A 14,154-nucleotide genomic window follows, 5' to 3' on the forward strand; every position below is an offset into this window, starting at 1 on the left:
GAATTTAACTAATCAGTTTAAATTATGCCGCAGGATACTGAAACCCAATTGAGTTTGAATTTACTGTTTTGCCAACATCAAATCAATGAGACGATCTGATTTTGGGGATATAGAAATGCAGACATTTTGAAAATTGGAGAGAGAGCAACTGCCATTGAGACAGAAAAGCCTGGAGATCTAACATCTTGCTTTCCAAGAAATTAGAAAACCCTCTCTATCAAAGGTATCTTTTCATATGAAACATACTCACAGTAAAAAGAAAGAAGATGCCCCAGGGAGATCAACAGCCGGAAGAAGAAAGACATAGAAGATGACAGTGAGTGTGTCGTTTTGAAATTAAGTTGATGTAATTTTAATGAGTGTCTTAATGGAACAGTATATTGTTATAGAGTTGGAGGCAGGTAGTAAGCAGTTAAGAGAAAGCGGAGCTTAGAATTATGAATAATTGTTATGTTCACTTTTAGAGTTAAAAAAAGTAAATTGATGTTACTTTCCTTGAATAGTGGAATTTGGAAGTTCTCTGTCTCATATTTTAACAGATTACGAAGAGAGATTAGCTTTTCTGGGTGTTTGGTTCAATTAACAGAGGGGTTCACCTTCGTGTTGTAACACTTGATAAAGGGGAACTGGTTGTGTCGTGCGCTTGGATGTTTAATAAGATGAGTTCCAGACAGGCCCTTTTGCCCAAACTGGTTCATGTCAACCAAAATGTCTGTTCATGCTAATGCCATTTCCCTGCATTTGGCCCATATCCTTCTAATCCTTTCCTATCTACGTATTTGTCCAAATGCCTTTTAAATGTTGTTAATGTACCTGCCCCAATCACTTCCACTGGCAGCTTATTCCACTTACATACCTACCTCTGTGTATAAAAAGATGCCCGTAAGGTTTCCTGTTATTTTTTCCCCTCTAATCTTAAACTGATGCCCTCTAGAACTCAATTCCCCAACCCTGGGAAAAAGACTGATTCACCCTATCTATGTATCTCATGCCTTTACAACATTTCCCCTCAATCTCCTACACTCTAACCTCTCCTTAAAACTCAGACTATTGAGACCAGGCAACATCCTTGTAAGCTCCTTCTGCACTCTTCCTATAACAAGGTGACCAAACCTGAACACAATACTCCAAGTGTGACCTCACCAACATCCTGTATAACTGCAACATAACTTTCCAGCTTTGCTACTCAATGCCCTGAGTGATGAAGGCCAGTGTGTCAAAAGCCTCCTTCACTGCCCTGTCTACCTGGGACTCCACTTGCAGAGAACTATGAACCTGAACTCCAAGATCCCTCTGTTCCACTACACTCCTTAAGGCCGGACCATTCGCCATGAAAATCCTACCTTGATTTGACTTCCCAAAATGCAAGACCCCACACTTATCTATATTAAACTCCATTTGCCATTTCTCGGCCCACTTGCCAGCCGATCAAGGACCTGATGTAATTTCTGATCACTTTCCTCACTGTCCATGATACCGCCTATTTTAGTGACATCAGCAAACTTACTAATCATGCCTTGTACATTCTCAACCAAATCATTGATGTAGGTAACAAACAGCAATGGGCCCAGCACCGATCCCTGAAGCATTCCACCAATCACAGGCCTCCAGTCCGATAAGCATCCTTCCACTATTACCCTCTGCTTCCTATCAACAAGCCAATTTTGTATCTGACTTGCCAGCTCCCCCTGGATTCCATGTGATCTAACTTTCCAGAGCAGCCTACCATGTGGAACCTTATCATAGGCCTTACTGAAATCCACATAGGATACGTCTACTGCCCTGCCCTCATCAACCTTCCTGGTCACTTCATCAAAGAACTCTAACAAATTTGTGAGGCATGATCTCCCACTCACAAAGCCATGCAGACTGCTCCTAATCAAACTCTGTCTTTCCAAACACATGTATATCTTATCCCTCAGAATCTACTCAAGTAACTTACCTACCACAGATGTTAAGCTCACTGCTCTATAGTTCCCAGGCTTTTCTTTGCAGCCCTTCTTCATTAATGGTATATAAGATGCTACACAAAAGGCTACTACACAAATTAGGAGCTCATGGTATTATGGATTACATACTATCATAACACACTAACTAATAATTACCACTAATAACGTACAAAAGACGTTATTTCGAATGGGTCAATTTCAGTTGGAATGACATAACTAGTGGACTGCCACAAGGATGAGCTCTAGGGCCTCCATTAGAGCTTAAGGTAAAGCTATAGTCTTGGAGGACCATAGCCTTTCTCTCCCATTAGAGAGACACAACTGGTGGTGGCTTAACCTGAGGTCACCATTCTTCAGGCAAGGGGCAGGTTGAGAAGGTGATATCTTCATGGTAGTACAGGAACCAATACAGGAAATGAACCTGTGCTGTTGGCATCGTTCTGCATCACAAACCTGTCGTCTAGCCAACTGAATTAGAGACAAAAGAAACTGCAGATGCTGCAATCCAAGGTAGACAGGATGCTGGAAGGATACAGCAAGCCAAGCAGCATCAGGAGGTGGAGAAGTTAACGTTTCGGGTGTAACCCTTCTTCAGGACTAAATGACCCTTAACTAACTGCAAGGGGATATATATAGGTTGAGCGGGTGGGTGAAAAGTTGGCCAATGGAATTTAATGTAGGAAAGTGCCAGGTCATGCACTTTAACAGAAATAATCAAAAGAAAGACCAATATTTAAATGGAGAGAATCTCAAAAAGGTGAAGCACAGAGCAATCTGAATGTTTTTGAACATGCAGCACCTGAAGTTTGCATACAGGTGCCGCAAATAATTAAGACAACAAATATAATTTTGACTTTTACTGCAATTGAGTTAAGTTAAAAACAGACAAATTTTATTCCAACTGTACAGAGTATTGTATACAGTTTTTGTCCCCAAATTTTAAGCAAGGATATGATGGCATTGGAGGCTGTTCACAAGAGAGTCATTAAGCTGATTCTTTGGGATGAAGTGACTGGTTTATCAAGAACATCTAAATAGGTTAGGACTTTCTTTATTAGATTCTGAAAGAATGTGTGATCTTATTGAAACATACAAGATTATGAGAGGACTTGACAGGATAAGCATCTCGATCTAGGGGACACTCATTTAAAAGCAAGATGTGCTGAAATTTCTTCTCCCAGAGGGTAGTGAATGTCTGGAATGCTGTATCTCAGTGAGTTGTGGAGGCTAGATTACTGACAGTTTTTAAAGAGGAGACAGATAGATTTTTCAAGTTACAGGGACATGTTGGCTTTGCTGAGCTGGAATAACTTCTGTTGAATGGTGGGGCAGACGTGAGGGGCCAAATGATCTATTCCTGCTCCCACTTCTTATATTCTTACAATATTTTCTAATCAATCTATTCAGATGTGTTGCTATACAGCCCCTTTTTCACAAATGGCAGCTATTGCTAAATCAGTTATTACTTTAAATCCGAGTTAGATACATTTTTGTTGAAGGGATATTGGGTAAAGCCCACATAGAGTTAGACCACAGATCAGCCTCAATCTCACTGAATGGCTGAACAGATTCAAGAGGTTGAATGACCTATTTCTAATCCTATGCTCCTATATATAACTACAGTTTCTCCTGTCAAAGCAAAGTTCTACTATGGTGACAATTTCAAGACTTAGCTGCCCTATTATTGATGGCAAGCCAGCAGTTATCACTTGATGCTTTATTCATTCAAATGCCGGCTCGATGTCAAGGACACTCGCTTACAATTTCCCTCAGGTTCAGCTCCTTTGTTCATGTTTGCCCACTGATTATAATGAAGTTTGTAGCTGAGTGGGTTTGATGGAACCCAAACTGAACATCAGTGAACTGCATTGGTGACAGCACTGTTGCGGTCCCTTCTTTCACCACTGTGCCGATGATTGAGAGTAGACTGATGTGTGGAAGTTGTCAGATTACCTTTGTCCTGCTTTTTATGGGCAGGACATAGCTGGACCATTTTCCATATTGCTGGGTAGATGCCAATGTTCTATGTGTACTGGAGCAGCTTGGCTATAAACCTGGCTAATTCCAAAAGACAAATGTTCAGTACTTTTGCCAGAATGTTGTCAGGGTCCATTGTCTCAGCATCCAGTACCTTCAAACATTTTTTGGTATCAATGGAATGAATCAAATTGGATGAAGACTAACATCTGTATAGGAGGATAGGATTATTTGTGTTTCTTGATTTGCAATAATTATTGCAAGTTATGAATAATACTTCCAGCTACTTATCCTCGAGGAACATCCCTTTTTATTTTTCTCCAACCTGAATAACTACTCTTAAACTTTATTTGCAAAGCAAAATATTGCAGATGCTAGAAATATGAAATAGAAACAGAAAATGCTGGAGTTATTAAATTAGGCAGCATCTGTGTGCAGACAAAGAAAAAGAATTAAGTTCAGGTCTATGAACTTTCATCAGAAACAGGAAGGGTTAGAATAAGCTTTGAGTAAGTGGTGAGTTGGACAAGGACAGAAGAAACATTTGCAATGAGTAAAAGGGATTGAAGAGACAAGGCTGAACTTTATGTTGTCGAGAGGAAAGGAATCCTTTTCCCAGAGGAATGGTAGAGGAGGCTATGGCATCAGACCATGCCAGCTCAGTTAGAGATCATACAGAGTGCCATCTCCAGGCTGAGAAGGACTGACCTGCAGTGCAGGAAGCAGATGAATGACCTTCTGTACTGCATCAAGCTAAGTGCAATACCCTGCTCTCTGCTACCTCACACTTTCCTGCACCATTGGACTCACCTCCCACCGATGCATATGCCCTGACACTTTTTCTTCAAGGAACATTTTCCCTCCCTAACTTTGGTTACACTTCATCATCCCACAAGCTCTGCATCCCCTTAGTGCTGCCTCCTCAACCCTTTGGAACACCAGAATACCTTTTCCCCATGTGCTCCAGTCCTAACAGCCATGCCACCCATTGTGTCTTACACACCTGCCCATTTATTTCATTACAGGAGACGACATCCTATAAAAGGATGGAGTGATGCCAGACAGGTGGTTCCATTCCGATATTTGAGTCCTCACCCTCCCTGAAGAAAGAATACTTGCCCGCATAGGAAAAGACAGGGACTGCTGCCGCAAGAATGTCTCAACACCCGAGTAAGTGATAATTGTCATTGCACTGCAACACTCACATTAACCAGGTAAAAACAATGACTGCAGATGCTGTAAACCAGATTCTGGATTAGTGGTGCTGGAAGAACCCTACTGCGAATCCTCTTGCAAGGATGCCAGCCTTGAAGAAGTTTTCCTCCTCTCTCTACAAGATTTTGCTGCTCCTTGGATGCTGCCTGAACTGCTGTGCTCTTCCAGCACCACTAATCCAGACTCACATTAACCAGATGGTCATTGAAATGCCTTGAACACCCCTATTAACCAGTGGCAACAAAGCATCTGTGTCATGTTTACAGGTGCAGGCATCTTGCCAAGGACCAGTCCATGTCTCACAGAGAGAGGTTCTCAGATGAGAGTGGCTTCACAGGAATCATTGTTAAGACTGTTGCTTTGGCCATCCAGTAGGATGGATGATGAAAATTTAGTTGGGTCCATAAGCATGTACAATGTGAGATTGCATTTTGGTGAATTCAATACACTGACGGCTATACAGATCGGTAAGGGAGATCACTCTGTGTCACTGTTGGTCGGGAGGACTGCTGGACACCAGGTACTACCTAAGGCCCCAGCAGGAGTGGACACTGTGGTCATGGCAATGCACAGGGAGGAGCAGCAGTGACAGACACATATACAGGGTGCACCAATCCTCACAGCTGAGAGGCTGTGCTCATGCAGTCTCAGCACTGCAATGCCTGTCATCTTTACAACCAATCCTGCAACTGTCTGTCTGCCTCCTCGGACAGTTTGGCAGCTTCCATGGGCTGCTCGAAAGTTGCCAACATCTGAATTCCATTGCCCCACCTCTGGCTGGATGCTTCCTATATGCCTATTGACTAGTGAGGACCGAGGTAGAGCAAAAGTGTGATGGGAACTTGAGCCGAGACCAGATACTTCTCCTCACAATAAAGTCCCCTCGACAGTCTCCACTCAGGAGAGTCCAGATGTGGCCAGACCCCCACCATCACTCTGCCCACCCTTCAGCCGAGCATTGGAAGTTCAAGTTGAGTAGGGAGACGATAGAATCAGAGGTAACAGTATTACAGCTGAATAAAGGCAATTACAGAGGCATGAGGGTGGTGCTAGGTAGAATTGACTGGGAGAGAAGCCTAGCAGGAAAGACAGTGGAATAGCAATAGCAGGAGTTTATGGGAGTGATTTAGGATACACATCAGAGATTCACCAGAGGATGAAAAAAGCATGATGAAGGGTGGATGAGGCAGTATGGCTGATGAACGAAGTCAGGCATAGCATAAAAGAAAAGAGAAAGCATATGATGTGCTGAAGGGCAGTGGGAAACCAGAGAATTGGGAAGTTTACAAAACCCACAGAGGGCAACAAAAAAAGGAGGAAGAAGGTTAAATATGAGGGTAAGCTAGCCAGTAATATAAAGGAAAACTGGAAGTTTCTTTAGGTATATAAAGGTCAAAAGAGAGGTAAAAGTGGACATTGGGCTGCTTGAAAGTGACGAAGGAGAGATCGTAGTGGGGAACAAAGAAATGGCTGAGGAACTGAATAATTACTTTGCGTTAGTCTTCATGGAGAGACATGAGTAATATCCCAAAAATTCAAGAGAGTGAGCAGGCAGAGCTGAGTATGGTGACCAGCACCAAGGAGAAGGTGCTAGAAAAACTGAATGGCCTGAAGGTGGATAAATCACCTGGACCAGATGGACTACACCTCAGAGTTCTAAGGGAGACAGCTGAAGAGATAGCGAAGGCATTAGTGGTGATTTTGCAGGAATCATTAGAATCAGGAAGGGCCCCAGAGGACTAGAAAATTGTTAAGGTAACACCCCTGTTTAAAAAAGGAGTAAGGCAAAAGACGGAAAATTGCAGACCGATTAGCTGAACCTCAGTCATGGGCAAGATGCTGGAATCCACTGTGAAGGATGAGATTTCTGAATTTTGGAACTGTAAGGTAAAATAGGGCAAAGTCAGCATGGACTCATCAAGGGGAGGTCATGCCTGACAAAGCTGCTAGAACTCTTTGAGGAAATATCGAGCAGGTTAGACCAAGGAGAGCCAATGGATGTTATCTACCTGGACTTCCAGAAGGCCTTTGACAAGGTGCCACACAGGAGTTTACTGAGTAAGATAAGGGCCCATGGTGTTACAGGTAAGATGCTAGCATGATTAGAAGCTTGGCTGTCTGGCAGAAAGCAGAGATTGGGATGAAAGGGTCCTTCTCAGGATGGCAGCCGGTGATATGTCATGTTCTGCAAGGGTCAGCGTTGGGACCACAACTTTTCACTTTATACATTAATGATCTGGGTGAAGGAACTGAGGGCATTCTGGCTAAGTTTCCAGATGATACTAAGATAGGGAGAGGAACAGGTAGTATTGAGGAGGGGGGAGGCTGCAGAAGGATTTGAACGGCTTAGGAGAGTGGGCAAAGAAGTGGCAGATGGAGTACAACATGGGAAATTGTGAGGTCATGCACTTTGGTAGGAAGGATAGAGGCATTTACTAAATGGGGAGAAAATTCAGAAGTCTGAAGTGCAAAGAGACTTGGGAGTTTTACTGCAGGTTGAGTCAGTAGTTAGGAAGGCAAATGCAATGATGGCACTTATTTTGAGAGGACTGGAATATAAAAGCAGGGATGTACTTTTGAGGCTCTATAAGGCTCTGGTCAGACCATATTTAGAGTACTCTGGGCAGATTTGGGCCCCATATCTGAGGAAGAATGTATGTTCAGAAGAGGTTGTTGAGAATGGTCTCAGGAATGAAAAGCTTAACATTCGAGGAATGTTTGAGGACTCTGGGTCTATACTCAAAGGAGCTGAGAGGGATGGGGGGGATCTAATTGAAACATACAGAATACTGAATGGTCTGGACAGAGTAGACGTTGGAAAGATGTTTCCATTGGTAGGAGAGACTAGGACACGAGGGCACAGCCTTACAGTAAAGGGGAGACCCTTTAGAATGGAGACAAGGAGAAACTTCTTCAACCAGAGAGTGGGGAATCTATGAAATTCACTGCCACGGAGGGCTGTGGAGTATATTTAAGACTGAGGTAGATAGGTTTTGAGTACCAAGGGTTACGGAGAGAAAGTGGGAGAATGGGGTTGAGAAACTTATCAGCCATGATTGAATGGTGGAGCAGACTCAATGGGCTGAATGGGCTAATTTCTGCTCCTATGTCTTATGGTCTTGTGGTCAACTCTCCTGTGGAAAGGAAACTCTTGGCGTATCTGACCTATCCAGACCTTTATGCTCCTGTGGCTACCCAACCAAACCTCCAGGGTCTACAGGTTCCACCATGGGACAGGCTCCCTCTGTGCAGCAGGAGGCATAGGAAGAAAAAAACTGTACTCATGGTGTGTGGGGCGATGACTAACAATGTTTTTGCAATATATTATACATAATGTTGTGCAAATATCTTTAGACATATTTCACTGATTGTTGTAGGTGTCATGTGTATGACTGAGGCTATATGATACAGGTGCTAGAGTGACCTACGATGAGGTGCATGGTGTTTGAGGATTTCTGTACAGCATGGCCACCTGCTTGATTATATGATTGTGCCAAATTCCAATGATGTCAAGGTTGGGCAAGGCAAGGCATGGATGTTATGGGCATGTCACTGGATACCAGGCAAATGCATACTAAGAGAGCTAGGAAGTATCCCTGGTAGACAATGTGGTCCACGCCATGGGTCCTGTCCCTGCATGCACATGTACCAAATAGAGTCGTATAGTGCTGGTCACCGGTGTGCCCTGCTAGACATGTCTACTCCTGAAGGGCACCATGCCAGTGCTTGGAAGATGCCAGGATTGTGCTGATGACTCCCTGAAAGCAGAGCATCTCCGGTGCAAGGGTACATGCAGCTGGTGCTGGTGAATCGTGCTGTTTTGCAATTTGGCCATGGGCAACATTGAGGTTTCCGGAGAAGACAGCGGGTTGAACATGTTAAGAACACATTTTGATTTCCATGTTGAGTGTTTCAAATACTGAGCTTATGTGGCAAGTTTTGTAAGATCACAACCCATTGCAAGTTAGGCTGCTAACACGATGTCTAACAAGCAAAAATGGGCATCAATTGGGAACTTGCCACTGCCTAGATGAGAATCTCACCATATCACACGAGGAAAGCTTACAAGATGTGGCAAAATGATCTCAATATCTTCCCTTATTTTACCCCGCGTCTTCCAATAGCCCGTGTTGCTGAAAGCCTTGCAGGATTTCTGCCGTTTGTATTTGAGGGAGAAAGGACATGGATAGAGGGGCATAAACACAAAACAAACAGTTCCTGGAGAGGATGTATCGCTGTCAAAAAGAAAATGTAACAGGAAGATCAAAACAAGTGAAGAAAACAAAATAGATGTGAAGATTATGGTCTAAAATTATGAAGGTAAAAGGTCACATTTCCTGTACTTGCAAAGAATGTTGCATGAGGAAAAGACAAAGTCTTAGTCACAACTGAAGAATAGACTATGTATCATAGAAAAGTCTCTCTCAAATGTTTTGGGTGATTTAAGGTTAAGGGTAAGATGTGTTTGGTGGAGATGGCAGGAATGGTAGTAAAAGATTCATCATATATGAAGGTTAATGGGGAGTCCTATCATGGTCTGGGAAGAAAGAAGAAAGTTGAAAGCAGAAGTTGAGGAAAGATAGCAGACACAGTGAGCACTCAATCATTGTGCTGTTGTTTGGGGATGGTAGGGTGGGGGCAAAAAGCTTCAGTTCAGATAAAAGACATTTCAGAAGCACTGCTGTAGCAGGTTACCTCATCAAAACTGTTGGGATGAAGGAGGAACTGGGGGGATGGAATGGAGTACTTACAGCATGTATGGTGTGAGGTAGTGTAGTCGAGGTAGTTTTAGGATTTAGTGGGACTTTATTGTCAATCACCAACGAGAAGATGGTGATGGTAGATGGAAAGTATCCAGCCTGGAGCTCAGTGACCAGTAGTGTTCTGCAGGGATTGGTTCTGGGACCTCTGCTCTTTGTGATTTTTATAAATGACTTGGATGAGGAAGTGGAAGGGTGGGTTAGTAAGTTTGCTGATGATGTGAAGGTTGTGGAGTGGTGGATAGTATGGAGGGCTGTTATAGGTTACAACGGGACATTGACAGGATGCTGAACTTGGCTGATAAGTGGGAGATGGAGTTCAACCTGGAAAAGAGAGAAGTGATTCATTTTGGACAGTCAAATTTGAATGCAGAATACAGGATTAAAGGCGGGATTCTTGGCAGTGTGGAGGAATGGAGGGATCTTGAGGTCCATGTCCACAGATCCCTCAAAGTTGCCACCCAGGCTGATAGGGTTATTAAGAAGGCATATGGGGTGTTGACTTCATTAGCTGAGGAATTGAGTTTAAGAGCCACGAGGTTATGTTGCAGCTCTATACTGTCCTGGTTAGACCACACTTGGAATATTGTGTTCAGTTCTGGTCGCCTCATAATAGGAAAGATGTGGAAGCTTTAGAGATGGTGCAGAGGAGATTTACCAGGATGCTGCCTGTACTGCAGGGCATATCTTATGAAGAAAGGTTGAGGAAGCTAGGGCTTTTCTCACTGGACTGAAGAGGATGACAGGTGACGTCATAACAGTGTAAAAGATGTTGAGAGGCATAGATAGAGTGGACAGCCTGAGACTTTTTCCCATGACGAAAAAATCTATCATGAGGGGCATAAATGTAAGGAAACCTTAGGGGAGATGTCAGAGGTAGGTTCTTTACTCAGAGAGTGGTGGGTGTGTGGAATGCACTGCCAGCGGTGGTAGTACAGTCAGATACATTAGGGACATTTAAGCAACTCTTGGATAGGCACATGGAAGTTAGTACAATGAAGGGTATGTCGGTTAGTCTGATCTCAGAGTTGGATAAAAAGCTGGCACAACATCGAGGGCTGAAGGGCTCTATGTTCTGTGTTCTCATAGTGAAAAAAAAGTTGAAGAAGGGAATGGAAGAGTTAGAGATGGAACAATATAAAACTGAAAGATGGAAATTGGAAGCAAAGTTGAAGACAATTTACAAATTGGAACAGGAATGTGACACAGCACAGATACAGTCATTACACTACTAAGAAAAATAATTGAAGGAGGGGGCCTGAGTAAGGCTGGAACAAGAAAAGTTTAACAGACCCAACAAATAGGCAGGAATAGCCAGGACTGATATGGATATAGACATTGTATTTGGAGAAAATATTTAAATGAATATTTGTTCAATAAGAGAACAAATTCAGCCAGGGGCTGTTGGGAATTGATTGGACCTTTATTCAAGGAAGTGGAGAGCCATCAGACCACCATGGTGGGGGTTGGAGGTGCACAATGTAAAAAGGAGACTGTTAGGGCCATGAAAATGAAAAGTTTTAAAGTAATGGATAGCATCAGTGACAGACATAGGTAAAAGAGGCTGGAGACTGGGATAAAAATAATTAGAATCAAGTAAGAAGAAATCAGTTCAATAGGGAAGGAGCAGACGTTTTACTGGATCTTAGGAAGGAGGTAGAAGCCAGCTGTACTTAGTTTGGGAACAAAGAGGTGGGAAGCCATGGAAGAAAGATAACTGAAGGAGATGAGGTTACTGACTGCGCTGGAAAAAAATGGCTTGATGCTCGGTGGTGAGGTCATGATCCAGAGCTAGATAAGAGGGATTGTCAGAAAGCTGGGGTAGGCCTCACTAAGATGGAAGGTCAGTTTGCTAGTCTGTTCTCCACTTTTTAGCCAATTTGGTACCTGTTCAGCTACATAATTCCTGAAATTAGCAATAAATGGGTAAAAAATGTGGGGTACATCATGGGTTCTAGACTGCTGGCGGAACTTGCAAGAATTTATTTTTAAGATTTAAAATAAGTTTCTCTTCAATATATTTAAGCAGATTAAACATAAAAACAGTCTGTTTCCCTCTATCAAAAATAATCTTAACCAATTTAAACATTTGGGGGCCCACTCCAATACTGAATGTAGATTATCCTGATAAGTTTTATCAAAAACTGTACAAAGGATTTGATGTAATTTTTTTTCATTGTTGAGATGTTGAGAACTAGGGATCACTGTCTCCAAATAAAGTATCAGCCATTTAGGACAGGGAGAAATTTCTTTACACAAGAAACTGTGAACCTTTGCAATTCTCTACCTTAGAGGTTGTAGATGCTCAGTCGTTGAAGTATATTCAAGACAAAGAAAGGACATGGGAGTTGAGGTATAAGATCCTGATCTTAATGAATGACACAGCAGAATTGTCTAGTAATTACCTACTCCTGCTCCCACTAATGTCCTCAGTCCTATGAAGTCATCGGTCACGACAGACATAGTGGGCTCAATCAGAAATGCATTTGAGCTCAATCAAGAGGGTTGAGGAGAGTCAAGTGTGAAAGATAAGTTAAAAATTGCCTTTGAAAGGGTGTCTTGAGTTTTCTTTTTATAGTTTTGGACATATTTGGATTTGGGATTGTTTTATTCAGTGGACAGAACTAACTACTCTTTTTTTTAGCTGTATTGTAGAATTGTTTAGTTACAGGTTCTAAATAATTACAGAACAACACTTTTACATGTCATCATACTAAAAGGTGTCTAATAATACCCTTCATAAATTAACAGTTGAAACATCATTTGATATTATTCGTGATTTCTTGATAGTGTCCCAATATTTTCCCATAACCTTTCCTGTTGGCCTTCACCTGAAATTGCCTTAATTTTTCACTCCTATTTGCTATTTTAATTGAGAAACTGGATGTTTTAGTACAAGCTGAACCTTGTCCAACCTGACTTTCAAAAAGCTGATGAGAGGTGCCAAGGAATAAGTGCCCTTCTCCCCTGCCAGGGAAGATGGTAGAAGCAGATACAATAGCAACATTTAAGAAGCATTCAGACAGATATATGAATAGAGGGAAATGAACAATGTTCAGGCAGATGGGATTAGTTTAGAACGGTTGGCACAAACGTAGTGGGTCGAAGGGCCTATTTCTTTGCTGTACTGTTCTATGCATCTCTGCAGCCGTATGGCTAACCTCAGCAACTATAAAGGTCTGGCAATGAAAATATAATTCTTTGATTCTCCAATATGTCCAGTCATTATTGTTGTTATTTACATTTTAAGTTTAACCATTCTTTCTATTTGTAACTAGGCTTGCCTCTCAGATTAAACTGCATGGTTTAAATGAAATGAAACAATGATAGCTATTGTTTTCAGCTGATAAAATGACTGAACAACTTGGCTGGGTTGATTGAACATCATTACTGAGGAAAAACAACTCTTTGGATCAGTTAAGATATAATTCAATATTATATTACCTTTGCAACTTTTTCCATTCTCCTGCAATAAATATCCTCTAGGACATGCACATTGGTAACTTCCTTCTGTATTCTTGCAGATGAAATTACAAGGTTTTGGTGCCTGGACACATTCATCAAGATCTACAAATTAAGGAAATTACAAATTATATATACTGGCATGTATCATATGCACTATATTGTTATTATAACATGGAAACATATTTTTGAAATGCTTCATAACTAAACTAACATAAATATTAAGAAATTCATATTAAATATAAGTTGTAAGGAAGTGTGAATAGACAGATGTTAAAAACACCTAAATGTACACCTACAACAAATACATAGATGTTTTTGAATCAACCCATTCAAACTTATTATGACACACCTCTGGAGCAAGTGGGACTTGAATCCAGGCGTTTTGGTTTAGAGGTAGGAACACTACCACAGTGCCACTAGAATTGATACAACAATTACATATACTTTGCCTAATGGCATGCTCTTTAAGATTAGGACATTTATCAAATGTTAATAGTTACTTTTAAACAACCTGACTTTTCTTTTTAAACATCAACAATCTTAAGGAACACATACCTAATTTACTGTAGTCTATCTCTCTGTGGCAGGATGATTGGATGGAAAATGAAGAACAGTAAAGAACGACAAAAAGCAATTAGGAGAAAGAAATTATAGAATGAGAGAAAGGGTGGCTCGAAACGCAAATTTCATATAAGGCTTGTAGTCATTTCTACAACAAGAATAAGTGAAGTGAGTATTGGTCCTTTAGAGTCATAGAGATATACAGCATAGAGAAATGCCCTTCAGCC

At 41.7% G+C, this 14,154-nt stretch overlaps 1 protein-coding gene across 1 annotated transcript in view; it reads right to left on the minus strand.

Annotated features, from left to right (window-relative positions):
* The window catches only part of LOC140458518 (fibrillin-1-like), a 574,711-nt gene that overhangs the window by 29,710 nt on the left and 530,847 nt on the right, over positions 1–14,154 (minus strand). The window contains exon 59 of the mRNA XM_072553247.1: positions 13,346–13,468. Coding sequence (XP_072409348.1) covers positions 13,346–13,468 — 123 coding nt within the window. The remainder of the gene's footprint in view (positions 1–13,345; positions 13,469–14,154) is intronic.

The sequence above is a fragment of the Chiloscyllium punctatum genome, chromosome 33, assembly GCF_047496795.1.
Source record: "Chiloscyllium punctatum isolate Juve2018m chromosome 33, sChiPun1.3, whole genome shotgun sequence".
In the NCBI taxonomy this organism is placed as follows: domain Eukaryota; kingdom Metazoa; phylum Chordata; class Chondrichthyes; order Orectolobiformes; family Hemiscylliidae; genus Chiloscyllium; species Chiloscyllium punctatum.